This window comes from Equus caballus, chromosome 8, assembly GCF_041296265.1.
Source record: "Equus caballus isolate H_3958 breed thoroughbred chromosome 8, TB-T2T, whole genome shotgun sequence".
NCBI classification, from domain to species: Eukaryota; Metazoa; Chordata; class Mammalia; order Perissodactyla; family Equidae; genus Equus; species Equus caballus.
In genome coordinates this window covers 41,550,283-41,565,445 of record NC_091691.1, presented here as the reverse complement: position 1 = coordinate 41,565,445, position 15,163 = coordinate 41,550,283, and the positions used below count along the sequence as shown (strand labels likewise).

The following is a 15,163-nucleotide window of genomic DNA, read 5'->3' as shown; positions in this document are numbered from 1 at the left end:
ATAGGAGGTGTCTCTTGCAATGTGTGTTATGAAATTGGGTCACCCACACTATTAGAAATTCTTGATTTCACCAAAATTAGTGATTAATCAGTTTCCTCTGACTTCTTAAAAAATTACTACTGATAAAATATCACTTTAATTTTCTTATATTTGTTAAAAGTACCCACCAACAATTTTTTTACTTAAAAATTATGCCTAAGAGGAAATCAGAAGTAAAGCTTCTCGCTAACCGTCCTGATGGTTCTCTAAGAACTGAGGACTAATTCTACCTGTATTTTTTAATAAACTAGTTTGAATTTTTAACAACCCAGCTGAAAAATCTAGAATTGAAATGAGTGCTATGTTTTTGAGGTGGGGGAGGTTCTATCTATCAATCAATCTGTTTATCTATCTATCTAACTTTTTTTGCAAGAAAATGATGGAAAGGCATCCTAAAGCTCCATCCATTAGGGCTGGGCACCTCAGCACATGAGAGCAAAAGGTGGAGGCAGGTGCTAGAGGATTTAAGTGCTGAGCTCTGAGTCACAACAGAACACTTCTTTTTGTCTTATTGTGAATTGTAATAGTACTACAGCCAAAAAGTGCCAGAGTAAGGTATAGCTTATCTTCTTCCCATGGTTTTAAGTGACACCTCACTAATCCTTACTATACAATATATAGATTCATATTTACAGCAATGTGGAAAGAATAGTCCCCAAGCACTACCATTTGTTGCACTGGTTCATATATAAGCTAGACATGATAACAGTTATTTGTTGATCTGGCTGACTTATTTTTCACAATGTGCATCATTTTTGCTATTTGAATTGTCTGTTCAATTGATTCCCTCTCCGTAAAGCCTAACAAACTTTAAAAGATGCTATTAGTGTTCATAATAACAAAGTAGTGACTTTAAAAAATGATATTTGTTTAATAAGCTTATCTTAAATCCTGCTGCGAAATCTGAACATTTTCTTCCCTCTGACAATGCACATCTTAGCCCTCCCCACTCACAGCTCCCCCGAGGTCAGAACATCTACTAGAGAAACCGTGGAATGAATGCCACAGCACACAAAGAAGTCGCAAATCTTTGCCTATTGAAAGATTCTGCAAATGTCATCTGCATGGAGATTGCATTGTCGGGTGCCTGAGATTAGCCCATGCCCCTCGCTTATGAAAAGAATAAAAATGCCACCTTCTTTCCCTTATAGTTGGTATTAAATGGAGAGGGCTTAGTGAGTTTTGTTTGTTACCCTTCAAAATGATGCAAATTCAAAATTCTGGTATATGTCCATTCTTAAACTTCTGAGTTCACTTTTTTCCTCAGGCAACAAACTTGCTTAAGCCCAGAAAGCACTATAAGGAGGAAAAATCACCCTCTATACAAAAATTGTAACAACTCAGAGAAAAGAGAAGCACAGGGGGAAAAATTATGCTGCAAAGATATAAACCCTTCTAAAGAGAATTAGGAAGCAGAAACGGCATAGCCGAGGATGGAACTCTCGCTCTGATGGACTGTCACACACCTTGAAGTCCTGCTGTGCTCCTTTTCGGTAAGGTTAGTAGCAAGAAAGGAAGGCAGCTGGGACACACTTGGGTTATTTATGCATCTCAAATGCAAGAGCAGCTCATGCCTCTTTGCTCATCATAGCCAGGTAATGCCATTTCTCCTCACCCTTCTTACACTGGACGAATGGGATTTTTTTTCTTTAACTCCCTGCTAGGACCATTTCATACTTTTAATGCATTCTGCCCCACTGAGCTAACATTTTATTTCATTTCTAGTGACATCTGACACATAGTAAACCACGTGATTATAAAGGGCCATCTTGTCATTTTGCTGCTGAGAACATCAGCTCCTTTGAAATTCCACTGTGTGACAGACACTTTGGAATGCTAGGGCTGCCCTGAGTGGCTCCAGGGAGGGGTAGGGGGCCAAAACTCTGATTGTTTTTCTGTATATGATTTGGCATAATTAGAAAAATGCTATTTTTGGAATTGAAGTTTTTAGCGCTTAGCAATAAGTGAAAATAATAAGAAACTATTTTCACTTTTACGACTGTCACATTGGACAGAATTCAGCTCTTAGAAGTACACAGCTGAGTGATGACATGCTGTGTTTTTCCCTGGATCAGAGCTAACTTTAAATTCCGAACATAGAAAGGAGGAATACTGGAGCTGGGATTGTTCATTTGAACCTTTTGGTATCATTGCCAACATACATGCAGCAAACTCTTCTTATGAATGGAAACTGTTTGGAGAAAAGTCTTTTTATTATCTACATACTCCCCTGCCCCCCAGGCCACCCACCACCCCCATGTCCTGCTTACAATCACTGCATCATACAGAATTAAAACTCCAATCTCCTAGAGAGGCCACTGACTTTCTAAATTACTCCTGCAATAAACTGTGATAAAGGGAAATGTTCTCACCTAAAATTGCAGTTGGCACAAATGGGTCTGTCATACATCATAAGCAGGTCAATGCAGAGAAAGTAAAAAGAGAAAGAACAGTAAATGATTGATGAAAGGCCCCCAATTTTCCCATAGAAAGCATCAGGGTACAACACATCAAACATGTTAAACTCCTAAAGCTTCATGGACAGCAAAGTGAGCACGGACTGATGCTGATGCTCAGGGGTCAGGAAGAGATGAAACAATGGAAAAATCTGTTACCTGGGTAATAGGAGTTCGGCACCGATGTGCTCAGAGTGTTTGTTTTCATTGTAAAAGATGATGGTGAAGACACAGCTGTAAACAAGATAAAGGCTAGTCAGCGGTTGTGCAGAGGCAACATCGGAAGACACGGCGCTCTGAGGTCACTCACAGGGACACCATGCTGGTGTAGACTGCACTGAAGAAACCTCAGAGAAGCCCTGCAGTCTGTGTGGTAAATATTACCATTCCCCGCCGTCTCCGGGGACTTACTCAGACTTCAGAGGACAAGCACCCTTTTATCACTTAAAAGATTTTCTTACCCCACAAATGAAGAAAACACCCAATAACCACAACTGCTATTTTGAATTGAGAAATTCACTGGACTTCTAGCCTTTGCTTGCAGCAGTCTAGTATCATGCCGAGCTGATTTTTCACAACTAAGAGTGCGAGAATGTGTCCACACACGGCTTTTGGAGCATATCCTGACTGTTAGTGTTTTTGCAGTCTGCTGAGGCCCCTCCTTCCTCATATTGGATATTCCACAACACTATGACCTGGTTTATGAAAAATAAATGCGATGCTCCACGTCTGCTATATTTAAGCTGAAAGTTTGCATGCCTACATATTGTTCTATTAGTCTTTTCAATCCTTATAAAAATGTTCATTTTTCTTTAAAATATTTCTCTGAAATACTGAAGATTTAACCATTACGTATTCTCTTCCTATTATTAAGAGGGAAAGTCAATCCCATTCAACTTATCTGATTCCACTGAAAGTGGGTATTTCCTATTTTTAAAGCCGTTTGTTAAAAAAGTCTTCAACATCTTAATTGATTAGTGCTTTAAAAACACTTTAATTTCATTAAAGTGTAAGGATAAACGATTTGACTATGCTCAAGTGCTCAAACTGGCTAATGTAAACCTTAACTCCTCTGATGCAGGTCCTTATCTACTAGACGCTGAGTTCCTGATCGGACACTAAAGCTCAAGCACAACACTGTATCATGGGAGCCATTCCTAATCCCTGTGGGTATTGCATGTTATCTTTATCCTGATGACTTGTTAAAATATTTTAGCTCTCCTGGAGCAGTTCCTTTAGGACAGTGTTTTTACCTATGTTCATATTTTCAAGTGTAGAATTAATAAATAATAAAACAAGGACCAGGACCCAGGCTGCCTGTCATTTATAAGATATTTTTCTAAAATAGAGAAGTATCACATTTATAATGCTCATTTATGGAAAGCTGCCAGGAGAAAATAAGAGAAATTGAAGAAAATAAGAACAAAAAACCTGAGTACCTATAAAACATGTTTGGGTCAGCAAGAATAATGCCTATTATCTGCGAACATTTTTATGTGGTTGGTAAAATGTGCAAGCAGATAAAAAATAACTATGCTTATTTTCACCTTTAAAAAAGATATTTACATTTGTCTTCTAGTATAAAAATTAAACCCATTCCCACTATACCCATCTATTTTCCCCTTCTTATGTACAATTCCCATTTGCTTTGGTGGACAGATGATTCCCCATTCTCATAAATGTGCTCATGCTTATTTCTAAATTCTCCAATCTCATTTTTCTGTCTCCTTTCTAAAAGCCACTCACCTCCCAACTGCCAGCACTTTCTCCCAACCCTAGAAGATCTCAAACATCCCCAGACCTGTTACAGGTTTGGGGTTGGAAGCCTAGTGGTCCAATGAACACTTTTCCTGCACGTTTCCTCCCCCAGTAACTGCTTTCTTTTTTTTCAGGCATTAAGAGAGCATTATGATAAAGTTCACCATTGGCGTCACTCTCAACGGATGGGATTCGATGGAACTACTCATTGCCCAAAGAGTGGGAGGAAAATGGAATGCCCGCTGCCGCTTCTACAGGCTCTACTGATGGCAGGTAATGATGCTCAATGGCTGATGAGCCAAGGAAGCCGGCGCCAGCCTCTGCAGCAGTCCTCTTCAATGGGCACTCGTGGATTTCCACTGACATGTTCACTTTTTAAAAAGGAACTGCCAAATTAAATTTCCTGTCCAGAGGCATTATCCCTTGTTGCTCAAACTTCAAAAGCCTGGAAATTACTAATGTAGGTTTCTGCTCTTTGGGCAGGTAATTCCAAGTAAATTTAGTCATGAGCAATTTCACCATGAAATACAAAATTTGGAACATTAACGGGTTATCCTGGAAAGTGAGAACATATAGCCAGTGGTCCCTTTCAGACTGACTTGCAAGAACTAACTGCTACTACAAAAATTCTAACCGTGTCTGTGGTGGGAAGGACTTTTCCCACCCGAGTCCACAATAAATGCACCAGCAATAAATTGCTTTATTTTGGTAGTTAAATGCATTGTATAGATATATATATGTACATACGCACATACATACATATGTATATACATATCTTTTTAATTAAAAATATAATATTTGCTAAAAAAAAGCGGAAAAAATTCTCTGAAAAAATGGGATGCTGTTTGTGGTATACTGAAGCCCCACAGACTCACCTACACTGAAAATGACGTGAAAGAGCAAAGAACAACGACCAAGGAGGAGGAGTGCTGTCCTGCCCACCCGGGTCTAAGCCGAGTCTCCCTGTGTGTGCACTCCTGCTCCACTGGGCCAGGTGTGCATGTAGAACAAATAAATGAGATAGGGTGGACAACTGTAACAATATAAAGTGGCTCTCCGCGGGATAAGGCAGACAACTGTAGCCACTATAAACAGAAAGAAAAAGCCTCTCTATGAAGGCTTGCTGAGGGAGGAGAAAGGCACAGAAGGCACATGTGTTGACTACGTGGTGATCAGAGAGAGGAGGAGTCAACTGGGCTGGGCTGCAGAATCAGAACAGGCCCAATGGGTGTCAAGACATGAGCACACACTGTGCACACTGGTATCAGCCCTCTCCCCCGAGAGACGGATTTCTGTGCTGCTCACACTCAGAGGCCCCAAGCCTTTATGCATTTACACTAGTAACAGTGACGGCTGTACTTTTATTCCATCCCCACACTGACCAACACCCAAGCTATGCAGCCAGGATGAGCAGCAGCTTGTGGGTGTGAATTTCACATGGCAAAGAAACCTCTGACCTTGAACCCAGGAGGGCTGTGAACCACAGAGTCAGGCCACATCAGGGATTTACTTCTAGTCTCTGAGGAGATCTCTAGGGACACAAGAACCACTCCTTTTGTACTTCAAATAATCAATGTAGTTGTTAGCTTCCTAAAATAATGCCTTGTACCTGGATACAGGTGGTGGTGTGGGAAGGAATTAGCCCAGCTCAGTTTACCACCTGGCGGGAAATGTAAGACCTGTGAAGCGGGAATACAGTTTAACTTATTAATTGCCACTAACAGGCCTATAATAAAGGCAGAACCTGTCAGCCAAACAAACAAACAATTAACTTGTTACTGCCATTTAGTGAACTGTTTTATAACAGGCTTCTCTTGTGGAATCCCACACCTGACTAGCTTACAAACAGGATCTAAACAACAAAAAGGATGCTGAGAAGCAGGTGCCTTCCTCTTCGAAAAGAGAGAAGCCTTCACATCACTGCTCTCTAAGTCTTTACAGACACTTAACTGTGGCTGCCTCTGCTCTCCCATCTGGCCCTATCACCTTTGCAACACCTTTTCTCCTAAGCCACCCACGGCACACAGAGGAGTTTTGGGGGTCGTTTAAGGGGACTGGAGAAACCAACAGGGCACAAGAATTTCTTAGGGAGTTTTTGTTTTCTAATCCCCCAGTACTATCTGGAATCTTGGAAAACCAGAGAGACGTATGAGAAGCCAGGAAAGGGGTGCACTTACATCTCCCGTTCAGATTGTGCGTGTCCATGAATGAGAAGGCCTCGTCGCAGTTTGTGCCTTGCTCGGCATAGCTCTTGTCCATCGAGTTCACCATCACAGTCATCTCCTGGCGGGTGCTGCTCATCGTCTCCTTCCGCTTCTTGGCTAGTTTCCTTTGAACAAAGAATTCATCATATAGACATGCATGTGAACGGAAAATGGGGGCATTGACATGTGTATTAACCAATGATCAGGAATAACTTGTGTTGAATTAATCGTATTCATCTATAACATTGATTTATGGTGACTTCTAGATGTTGGGTTTTCTGCCAACTGCAGAGACACAGAGATGAAAAATATCCACTGCCTATCCTCAAAAAAACCCACTGTGATATTAGCCTAAAACATCACGTTCTGTTTCTCCTACTAAAAGCCAAATTAAAATGGTCAATGGCCCCACTACAATGCAATCATAATCTATTTACTGATATGCTCCTAGAATTACTTTTTAGTTTGGTGCCATATTCACTGTCAAACAGTAAATACCCCTAGTAAATATTTGCCATACAAAACTGAAATAATCCAAGGATGAATCTAAGAAGCATATTGTAGAGCGAAAGAGCAAAACTGGGCGAGGAATGAAGACAGTCTAACTGCAGTGCATGCGTACAGAAAGCAAGCAGTGACACGGAGCCCACACAGGACAAGGAGCTCAGGCCTCAGGAGCGCTGGAGGGCAAAGCCTGAATGCTCACGTGGTGATCACACTGGATAAAATCCCAAATGAACCCAAATTAGATCCCCATCTGGGCTGGTCAACAGAGCAGAAGATAAAAAATGTCAAGTTGTTGGCTTCCCTGGAAAGTTTAGCAGAGGAGTAAGTCCCCGTGTTCCCTCAGTCAGTGGAAGAGAATGCAAAAAGGTCAAGGAAGGCAGAGATTTCCAAGTCTTTTGGAGACAGTTTAATCCTGGCCTCTGCATCCTACTCATTGACCACCAAAAACTCCTAATTTGAAGTTACAGATACTTGGACAAAAGCCATAAAAACCTAAGTGAAATTGACATACAAATAAACAGATGAAACAAATTTTTACAGGTTTTACTACTGGAAGTTGTTTTATGCACCCAAGACAGACGAGATTAGAATTAGAGCTGCTTAAGAAGAAGGAATAAAGTGAAAAGGTTTAAGAAGACCACAGCATCATAATACCAAAAATATTATGTCCTAAAATATTCTAATTCTGCCTAAGCACTTAGCAGCATTTACAACAGAAAATGGCAGCTATTCCTAGTAAATCATCTTGACTCTGATTGACCTAGGACACAGCAGAATTTAAAGTGAGCCCCATAATCAAAATCACCCCCATATTAGGTGATTGCTAATACAATGAAAGGCATTGACAACATTAGACCATACGGATAAACTTTATTATCATTTCCAAATGCCACATAATCCAAATGCTTTCTTGCCTGTAGTTATAATAAGCTTTTAATTTCATACTTTGAAGGCAGAAGGGTTTCATTAATAAGTTGCCCTTTTTATTGCTAAAAGTTGTTGAAAAAAGATACATTTTTAAACAGAAAAATGAAAATCATCTAGAACTTCTTTGACAGTATTAACGTTGCGAAGATTTTTGAAAGGTAAAGCCAGCATGGCTCCTCTGGTGCTGGTGTTCCTCTCTCGTCAGCATGCAGACCATGATTATCCTCTGAGAGCCCGTTGTCCAGACAACCACACTAGTCCGGGCGCCAGGGTCTGGCTCTGGCTGCTCCCCGCAGGTGTCCTGGGCACAGGTAGCATCAGGCTCAAGCTGCACAGCAGTGGTTACAACACCCTTTCTCTCCACTTCTGAATCTGCCAGCTCATTGGAAAAGCATTCTCAGGCCAGGTCTCCCCAGGAACACTGAAGTGGAGGACTGAGATAATTAGTTCCGTAATTCAGGCAAAACGTCCCCTTTTTGCTGAATTTCTCTGATTTGCTTTAGACTGACTACGCAGATAACTGCCTCACTATTCTCTTTTGTTCTGCCTATGAAGAAAGGCATATTCAAGTTCCCCAGACTTCTCTGTCTGCTCTTGCTTCTATTCCTCGAATCCTTACAGGTTAGGAAACGACAGTGAATGCGCTTCCGACATTGACACGAGGTATGTGTACACCAATAAAAGCTGGGCTTGTACTAGAAAAGATATTTCTCTTTTCTAATCCTCCATTGTGGGAACTAATTTCAGTGCTGTCAAGCTACACGCTTCATTAATGATCTTTAAGCACAAAAGAAGGCCATTAAGGATTTGTGAGAGCCTGCTCAAATCAAAGAGGTCCAGTCAGAGACCCACAGCTTTAAGCTCATCTCCACTAAGCACATACTCTTGGTCTGTGAACCTTCTTCAAAACCCAGCTTACATGTCCTCAGCAAGCCTTCCTGAGTTAACGTTACCTGTTCACCACATTTTTACTCTCATCAGATGTCGCAAACACAAACGTCTCCCCGGGGCCAGGCAGGTCATGTAAGTGAGTAACACAGGTGTAAGAGAATAAGGAGTGGTGGAGACTGGAGAAACGGAAGGGGGAAACACCCACTCAGCTCCAACTGATCGATGCCCATGGACGTCCCAGACATTGTAAATTTCAGGAGAAATCAGAAATCCAAGTTTTATGTAAACTCGTTTAATTTTTAAGTGTTGTCAAATAATTCAAATTAAAAAAATAAAATACAAATGAAGCATGTGTGTGGGCACTTCTGTTCTCCATTAATAACAGAACTTAGACACTTAATTGTCTTGGAGCGGAAGGGAGTGGAAACTAACATAGTGCACAACTAGTGTATGACATGATTCTACAAGTGTGACCTCATGTAATCCCAGGAACCTTGCAGGAGTTCTCCTTACTTCCTACTTCACAGATGAGGGACTGAGTCTCAGAGAAGTTAAGTAACTTATCCGAATGGTGGAGCTGAGATTGCACCCCAGATGTCTTTGACTCCAAAGATACTCATTCTAGAACACTGTGCTATCTTTTCTAGTGTATTTGTTAATTTACATTTCCTAACAAGTTACATTATAATTATCACAAAACTGCTTTCAATTGAATACTCTATCGCTTCATAACTGAATACTATGCTTAGAAACAGTAGGATTAATTTACTGGCACCTAGTCAATGCTTTGTTGTTCTTAGCGCCATTGAGAGATTCTGACTCCTAGTGACCCTGTATGCAGAGTGCAACCCTGCCTGTTCTTTTCACGCCATCCTCTCACCTTCCAGCACTGTATCAGACTATTGTCTGATGCTATTCACAGGGTCTTCACGGCCAATTTTTTTGGAAGTGGGTGGCCAGGTCCTTCTTCCTAGTCTGTCTTAGTCTGGAAGCTCCACTGAAGCCTTCCACCACAGGTGACCCTGCTGGTATTTCAAATACTGGTGGCATAGCTTTCGGCATCACAGCAACACAGCCGCCAGAGTATGAGAACCGACAGATGGGTCATGTGGTTCCCTGACTGGAAACAAACCCAGGCCATGGCTATGAGAGTGCTGAATCTTAACCACTGGATCATCAGTCAATGCTTTACACAAGCTCAATATGCCTGTTAATTGAATTAATCATTGTCATACCAAAGTATTAGTAAGGAGAGTTCTTTTACAGCCTACTCATCAGAAGTAGCTTGCCTGGTCATGGAGGCTGTGAGTTGTTGCCTGTGAGTTTCCTTTGTTCTTATACACAGCTAAAGGCTGTAGTCCATAATTACAGAAGGTTGAGGAAGGTTAGATTTAGAATTGAGGCTTGGGATGACTGGGGATAAATTATTTACTTCTCTTTCTCTTTTTCTCTGTTTCTCTCTTGGGCTTTGTGTTTTAGACCGGCATTTTTTTTTTCCCCAAATGAAAATTGGAAACTGTAGGAAAACTTTGTGACTTAATGAAATAAAGTGTTTTGTGCAGGGAAACTCCTAAAGTAGAAGGAATTTTCTTTGCAATCTTATCTAAAGACACAAGCAAATTTATTTTCAATTTTTCTTTATTTACTTATTTATTTTTTTATTTTTTTGAGGAAGATTAGCCCTGAGCTAACATCTTCTGCCAATCCTCCTCTTTTTGCTGAGGAAGCCTGGCCCTGAGCTAACATCCATGCCCATCTTCCTCTACTTTTTATACGTGGGATGCCTGCCACAGCATGGCCTGCCAAGTGGTGCCATGTCCGCACCTGGGATGCAAACCGGCAAACCCAGGGCTGCCGAGAAGTGGAACGTGCAAACTTGACTGCTGCGCTGCTGGGCCGGCCCCTCAATTTTTATTTTTAACAAATGGTTTGCCTGAAATATTTTAATCTCTAATCTCCAAATGTGGACTGCATAAATAGCAGAGGCCCTTAGTAATAATAATAATAATAATTCCTACTGACATCTAAAAATGGACCAGAAAAAATTAGAGAGGGCTTCCAGTTTATGTACAGCATGTAAAGAGCTCTGTCCTAACAACAAGTAAAAAGCTGAACAAACTAAAACCCAGCAACTCTTCTTAGCTTTGTCAGATGACTGAGGTCACAGGGAAAACTGCTGCCCCCCCAAATTACAGAGACAAACGGGGATACAGAGAGTCACTTCTCACCAGAGAAGAAACCCATGAGCAGAAATCTCTGCAAGAACCAGAAGCAGGACGGGAAAGCCTAAACTGTAATTGGTAAATTACTGGAGGCTCAGTGTGGACACGTCTGAGACTTAAACACTCCGGGGGGGTGTCGAGTGAGTTTTACCTCCATGATCCCTAGCAGGTTCCCACAGTAAAGAATAGAGAAAAAAATCTCTTTGGGCTTCTGACAGGAGGAGGGGGGAAAGCAGTCATCTGAAATATACTCAGAGCATTCTGTGCTTCTTAAAAGGGCTTGTCTTCAGAAAGACTATTTTACTAGAGCCTAACCTGCTGCAGTTTTATCAGGGCATAACCAACCTGGGGGAAGGGAAATATCCAACTCTAGCTCCCTCCAGCCCTCCTGTCCCATTCAAGGGGGGGCTACCGAGAAGCACTTGTGAAGGTCACAGCCCAGGGTCACGAGTTCACTAAAAGACTGAGACCTAATCAAAGGACTATGGAATGCCTTCATCTCCCTTGACACAATCACATTACTGAAGATCTATTTACAGCAGTTCCTTTCACATCATATCTAGCAGTTCCTAGTATATAAAATCTGGGTTTAAAAAAAATTACAAGGCATACTAAAAAATACAGAGCAAGCATCTGTCTGAAAAGACAGAGCAAGCATTAGAATAAGACTCAGACATGGCAGGGATTTTGGAACTACCAAACTGGGAATTTAAAATAACTATGATTAATATGCTAAAGGCTCTAATGGAAAAAGTAGATCACATGTAGAAACAGATGGATAACATAAGCAAAGAGATAGAAATACTAGGAAAGAATCAGAAAGAAATGCTAGAGATCAAAAATACTGTAACAAACATGAAGAATGCCCTTGACAGGCTCATTCATTAGTAGGGTCGACATGGCTCATGAAAGAATCTCTAAGCTTGAAGATATGACCACAGAAGCTTCTCAAACTGAAAAGCAAAGAAAAAAAAAAGACTGAAAAACAAAAGAACAGAATATCCCAAATCTGTGGGACAACTCCAAAGGGTGCAATATGTGTGCAGTGAGAAACCAGAAGGAGAAGAGAGAGAGAAAGAAATAGAAGCAATATTTGAAGCAATAGTGACTGAGAACTTCCCCCAAATTAATGTCAGATACCAAAACTCAGATTCAAGCAGCTCAGGGAATAACAAGCAGGATAAATGCCAAAATATCTACACTGAGGCATATCATATTCAAATTTCAGAAAGTCAAAGATAAAAAAATAGTCTTGAAAGAAGCTAGAGGAAAAAACACGTGAGCAAGAAGATGATTATATTCGATGATTATAGTTTATATATAAGTGAAATGGATGACAGCAATGATACAAGGCACGGGAGGGAGGAACCAGGAGGACTTTGTTGTCATAAAGTATTTACACTGTCTGTGATGCAGTATAGTGTTATTTGAAAGTAGGTTTGGATTAGTTGTAAACGTATATTGCTAATTCTAGGGCAATGCTAAAAATACTAAAAAAAGAAAGTAAGAAAGAAGAGAAAATGGAATAATATAAAATGCTCAATTAAAACCACAAAGGTGGAAAAAGAATGGAAGGCAAAAATGGGAATAAAGAATATGAGCAACAATAGAAAACAGTAAAAAATAGAGTAGAAAGTAATCCAACTATATAAATAATCACTTTAAATGTCAATGGTCTAAATACATCAATTAAAAGACAGAGCTTGTCAGAGTAGATCACAAAACAAAACCTAACTAATATGTTATTTACAAGAAACCCACTTTAAAAATAAAGATACATATAGCTTAAAAGTAAAGGGATGCTGGGGCTGGCCCCGTGGCCGAGTGGTTAAGTTTGCGTGCTCCGCTGCAGGCGGCCCAGTGTTTCGTTGGTTCAAATCCTGGGCGTGGTCATGGCACTGCTCATCAAACCACGCTGAGGCAGCGTCCCAATACCACAACTAGATGGACCCACAAAGAAGAATATACAACTATGTACCTGGGAGCTTTGGGGAGAAAAAGGAAAAAAATAAAATCTTTAAAAAAAAAACGAAAAAAAAAGTAAAGGGATGCATACAATATACCATGCTAATATTAATCAAAACAAAGTGAGAGTAGGGGCTGGCCTGGTGGTGTAGTGGTTAAGTTCATGTGCTCCACTTTGGTTGCCCAGGGTTTCTGGGTTTGGATCTTGGGTGTGGACCTACATACCACTTGCTAAGCTATGCTGTAGCAGCATCTCATATACAAAAAACAGAGGAAGATTGGCATGGGTGTTAGCTCAGGGTGAATCTTCCTCAAGCAAAAAGAGGAAGTTTGGCAACAGACGTTAGCTCAGCGCCAATCTTCTTCACCAAGAAAAAAAAAAGTGGGAGTAGTTATATTAATTTCACACAGAGCAGATGTCAGAGAAAGGGAAGTTAGAGGTAAAGAAAGGCATTATATAATGATAAAAGAGTCAGTTCTCCAAGAACACTTAACAATCCTTAATGTGTATGTGCCTAACAACAGAACATCAAACTATGTGAGGTAAAACCCGAGAGAACTGCAAGGAGGAACAGCTGAGTCTACTACTGTACTTGGAGACTTCAACACCCCTCTCTCAGGAGTGGACAGATCTATAAGGCAGAAAGTCAGTAAGGATGTAGTTGAACTCAACAGCATCATCAATCAACTTGCTACAATTGACATCTACAGAATACTTCATCTGACAATACTAGAATACATATTCTTCTCAAGTTCACAGAGAACATTCACAAAGGCAGACCACATTCCCGACCATAAAACACACCTTGATAAATTCAAAAGGGTAAAAATCATGCAATGTATGCTCTTAGACCCAATGGAATTAAACTAAAAATCACTAGGAGAAAGATAGCTGGCAAATCTCACAATACATGTGGAGATTAAACAGTGTACGTCTTAACACATGGGTCAAAGAAGAAATCTCAGGAGAAATTTTAAAAATACTTTAAACCACATGAAAATAAAAATACGATATCAGAATTTGTGGGATGCATCAAAAGTGGGGCTTAGAGGAAATTTATGGCACTGAACACAAAAATTAGAAAGGAATAAAGATCTACAATCAATAGTTTAAGTTTCTATGTAAGGAAAAAGAAGAGTAAATTAAATCCAAGTAAAGAGAATAAAATAAATAATAAAAATTAGAGCAGAAATCAATAAAATTGAAAAAAGGAAATCAATAGAAAAAAATCAATGAAACCAAAAGCTGATTCTTTGCAAAATTCAATAAAATTGATAAGCCTTTAACTAAGCTATCTAAGAAAAAAAGAGAGAAGACACACGTTACTAAAAGCAAAAATGAAAGAGAGAAGTGCTTGCTCCATGGCATAGCAGTTAAGTTCGCACACTCCACTCCGGAAGCCCAGGGTTCACCAGTTCGGATCCTGGGTGTGGACCTACGCACTGCTGTCAAGCCATGCTGTGGTGGATGTCCCACATATAAAGTAGAGGAAGATGGGCATGGATGTTAGCTCAGGGCCAATCTTCCTCAGCAAAAAGAAAGAGGAGGTTTGGTAGAGGACGTTAGCTCAGGGCTAATCTTCCTCAAAAAAAAAAAAAAGAAAAGAAAAGAAAGTGTAAAAAAAAAAAGAGGACATCACTACAGATCTCATGGGCATTAAAATGATAATAAAGGAATGCTATAAACTATTCTATGACCACAATTCGACAACCTAGATGAAACAGACCAATTCCTTGAATGGCATAACCTGTCAAAAGTCACACAAACAGAAATAGACAATATGAACAGGCCTATGGCTATTTAAAACATTAAATCAATACTTAACCTTCTCAAAACAGAAAGCACTATGCCTACATGGATTCACTGGTGAATTCTACCAAATATTTAAGAAAGATATTATACCAGTTCTCTACAATCTTTTCCAGAAGACAGAAACAGTGGGGCTACTTCTTAACTCATTTTATGAGGTCAGCATTACCCTAATACAAAACTCAGACAAAGAGATTACAGGAAAAGGAAACCATAGCCAATTTCTCCCATGAACATACATGTAAAAATCCTCAATGAAATGTTAGCAAATTGAATCCAACAATGTATAAAAAGAATTATACATAATGACCAAATGTTATTTATTTCAGGTATGCAAGGCTGGTTCAACATTCAAACATCAATTAATGTAAATCACCACACTGA

At 40.1% G+C, this 15,163-nt stretch overlaps 1 protein-coding gene across 8 annotated transcripts in view; it reads right to left on the bottom strand.

The window, feature by feature from the left end:
• The window catches only part of PTPRM (protein tyrosine phosphatase receptor type M), a 770,187-nt gene that overhangs the window by 134,770 nt on the left and 620,254 nt on the right, over nucleotides 1-15,163 (bottom strand). For 4 of the 8 annotated variants that reach the window (XM_023648190.2, XM_023648193.2, XM_070220563.1 and 1 more), the window contains 3 exons: nucleotides 6,431-6,582; nucleotides 2,655-2,729; nucleotides 2,412-2,438 (listed from right to left, as the gene is read on the bottom strand). In XM_023648190.2, the coding sequence (XP_023503958.2) occupies nucleotides 2,412-2,438; nucleotides 2,655-2,729; nucleotides 6,431-6,582 (254 nt within the window). The remainder of the gene's footprint in view (nucleotides 1-2,411; nucleotides 2,439-2,654; nucleotides 2,730-6,430; nucleotides 6,583-15,163) is intronic. The other 4 variants (XM_023648191.2, XM_070220564.1, XM_023648196.2 and 1 more) reach the window with 1 other exon arrangement.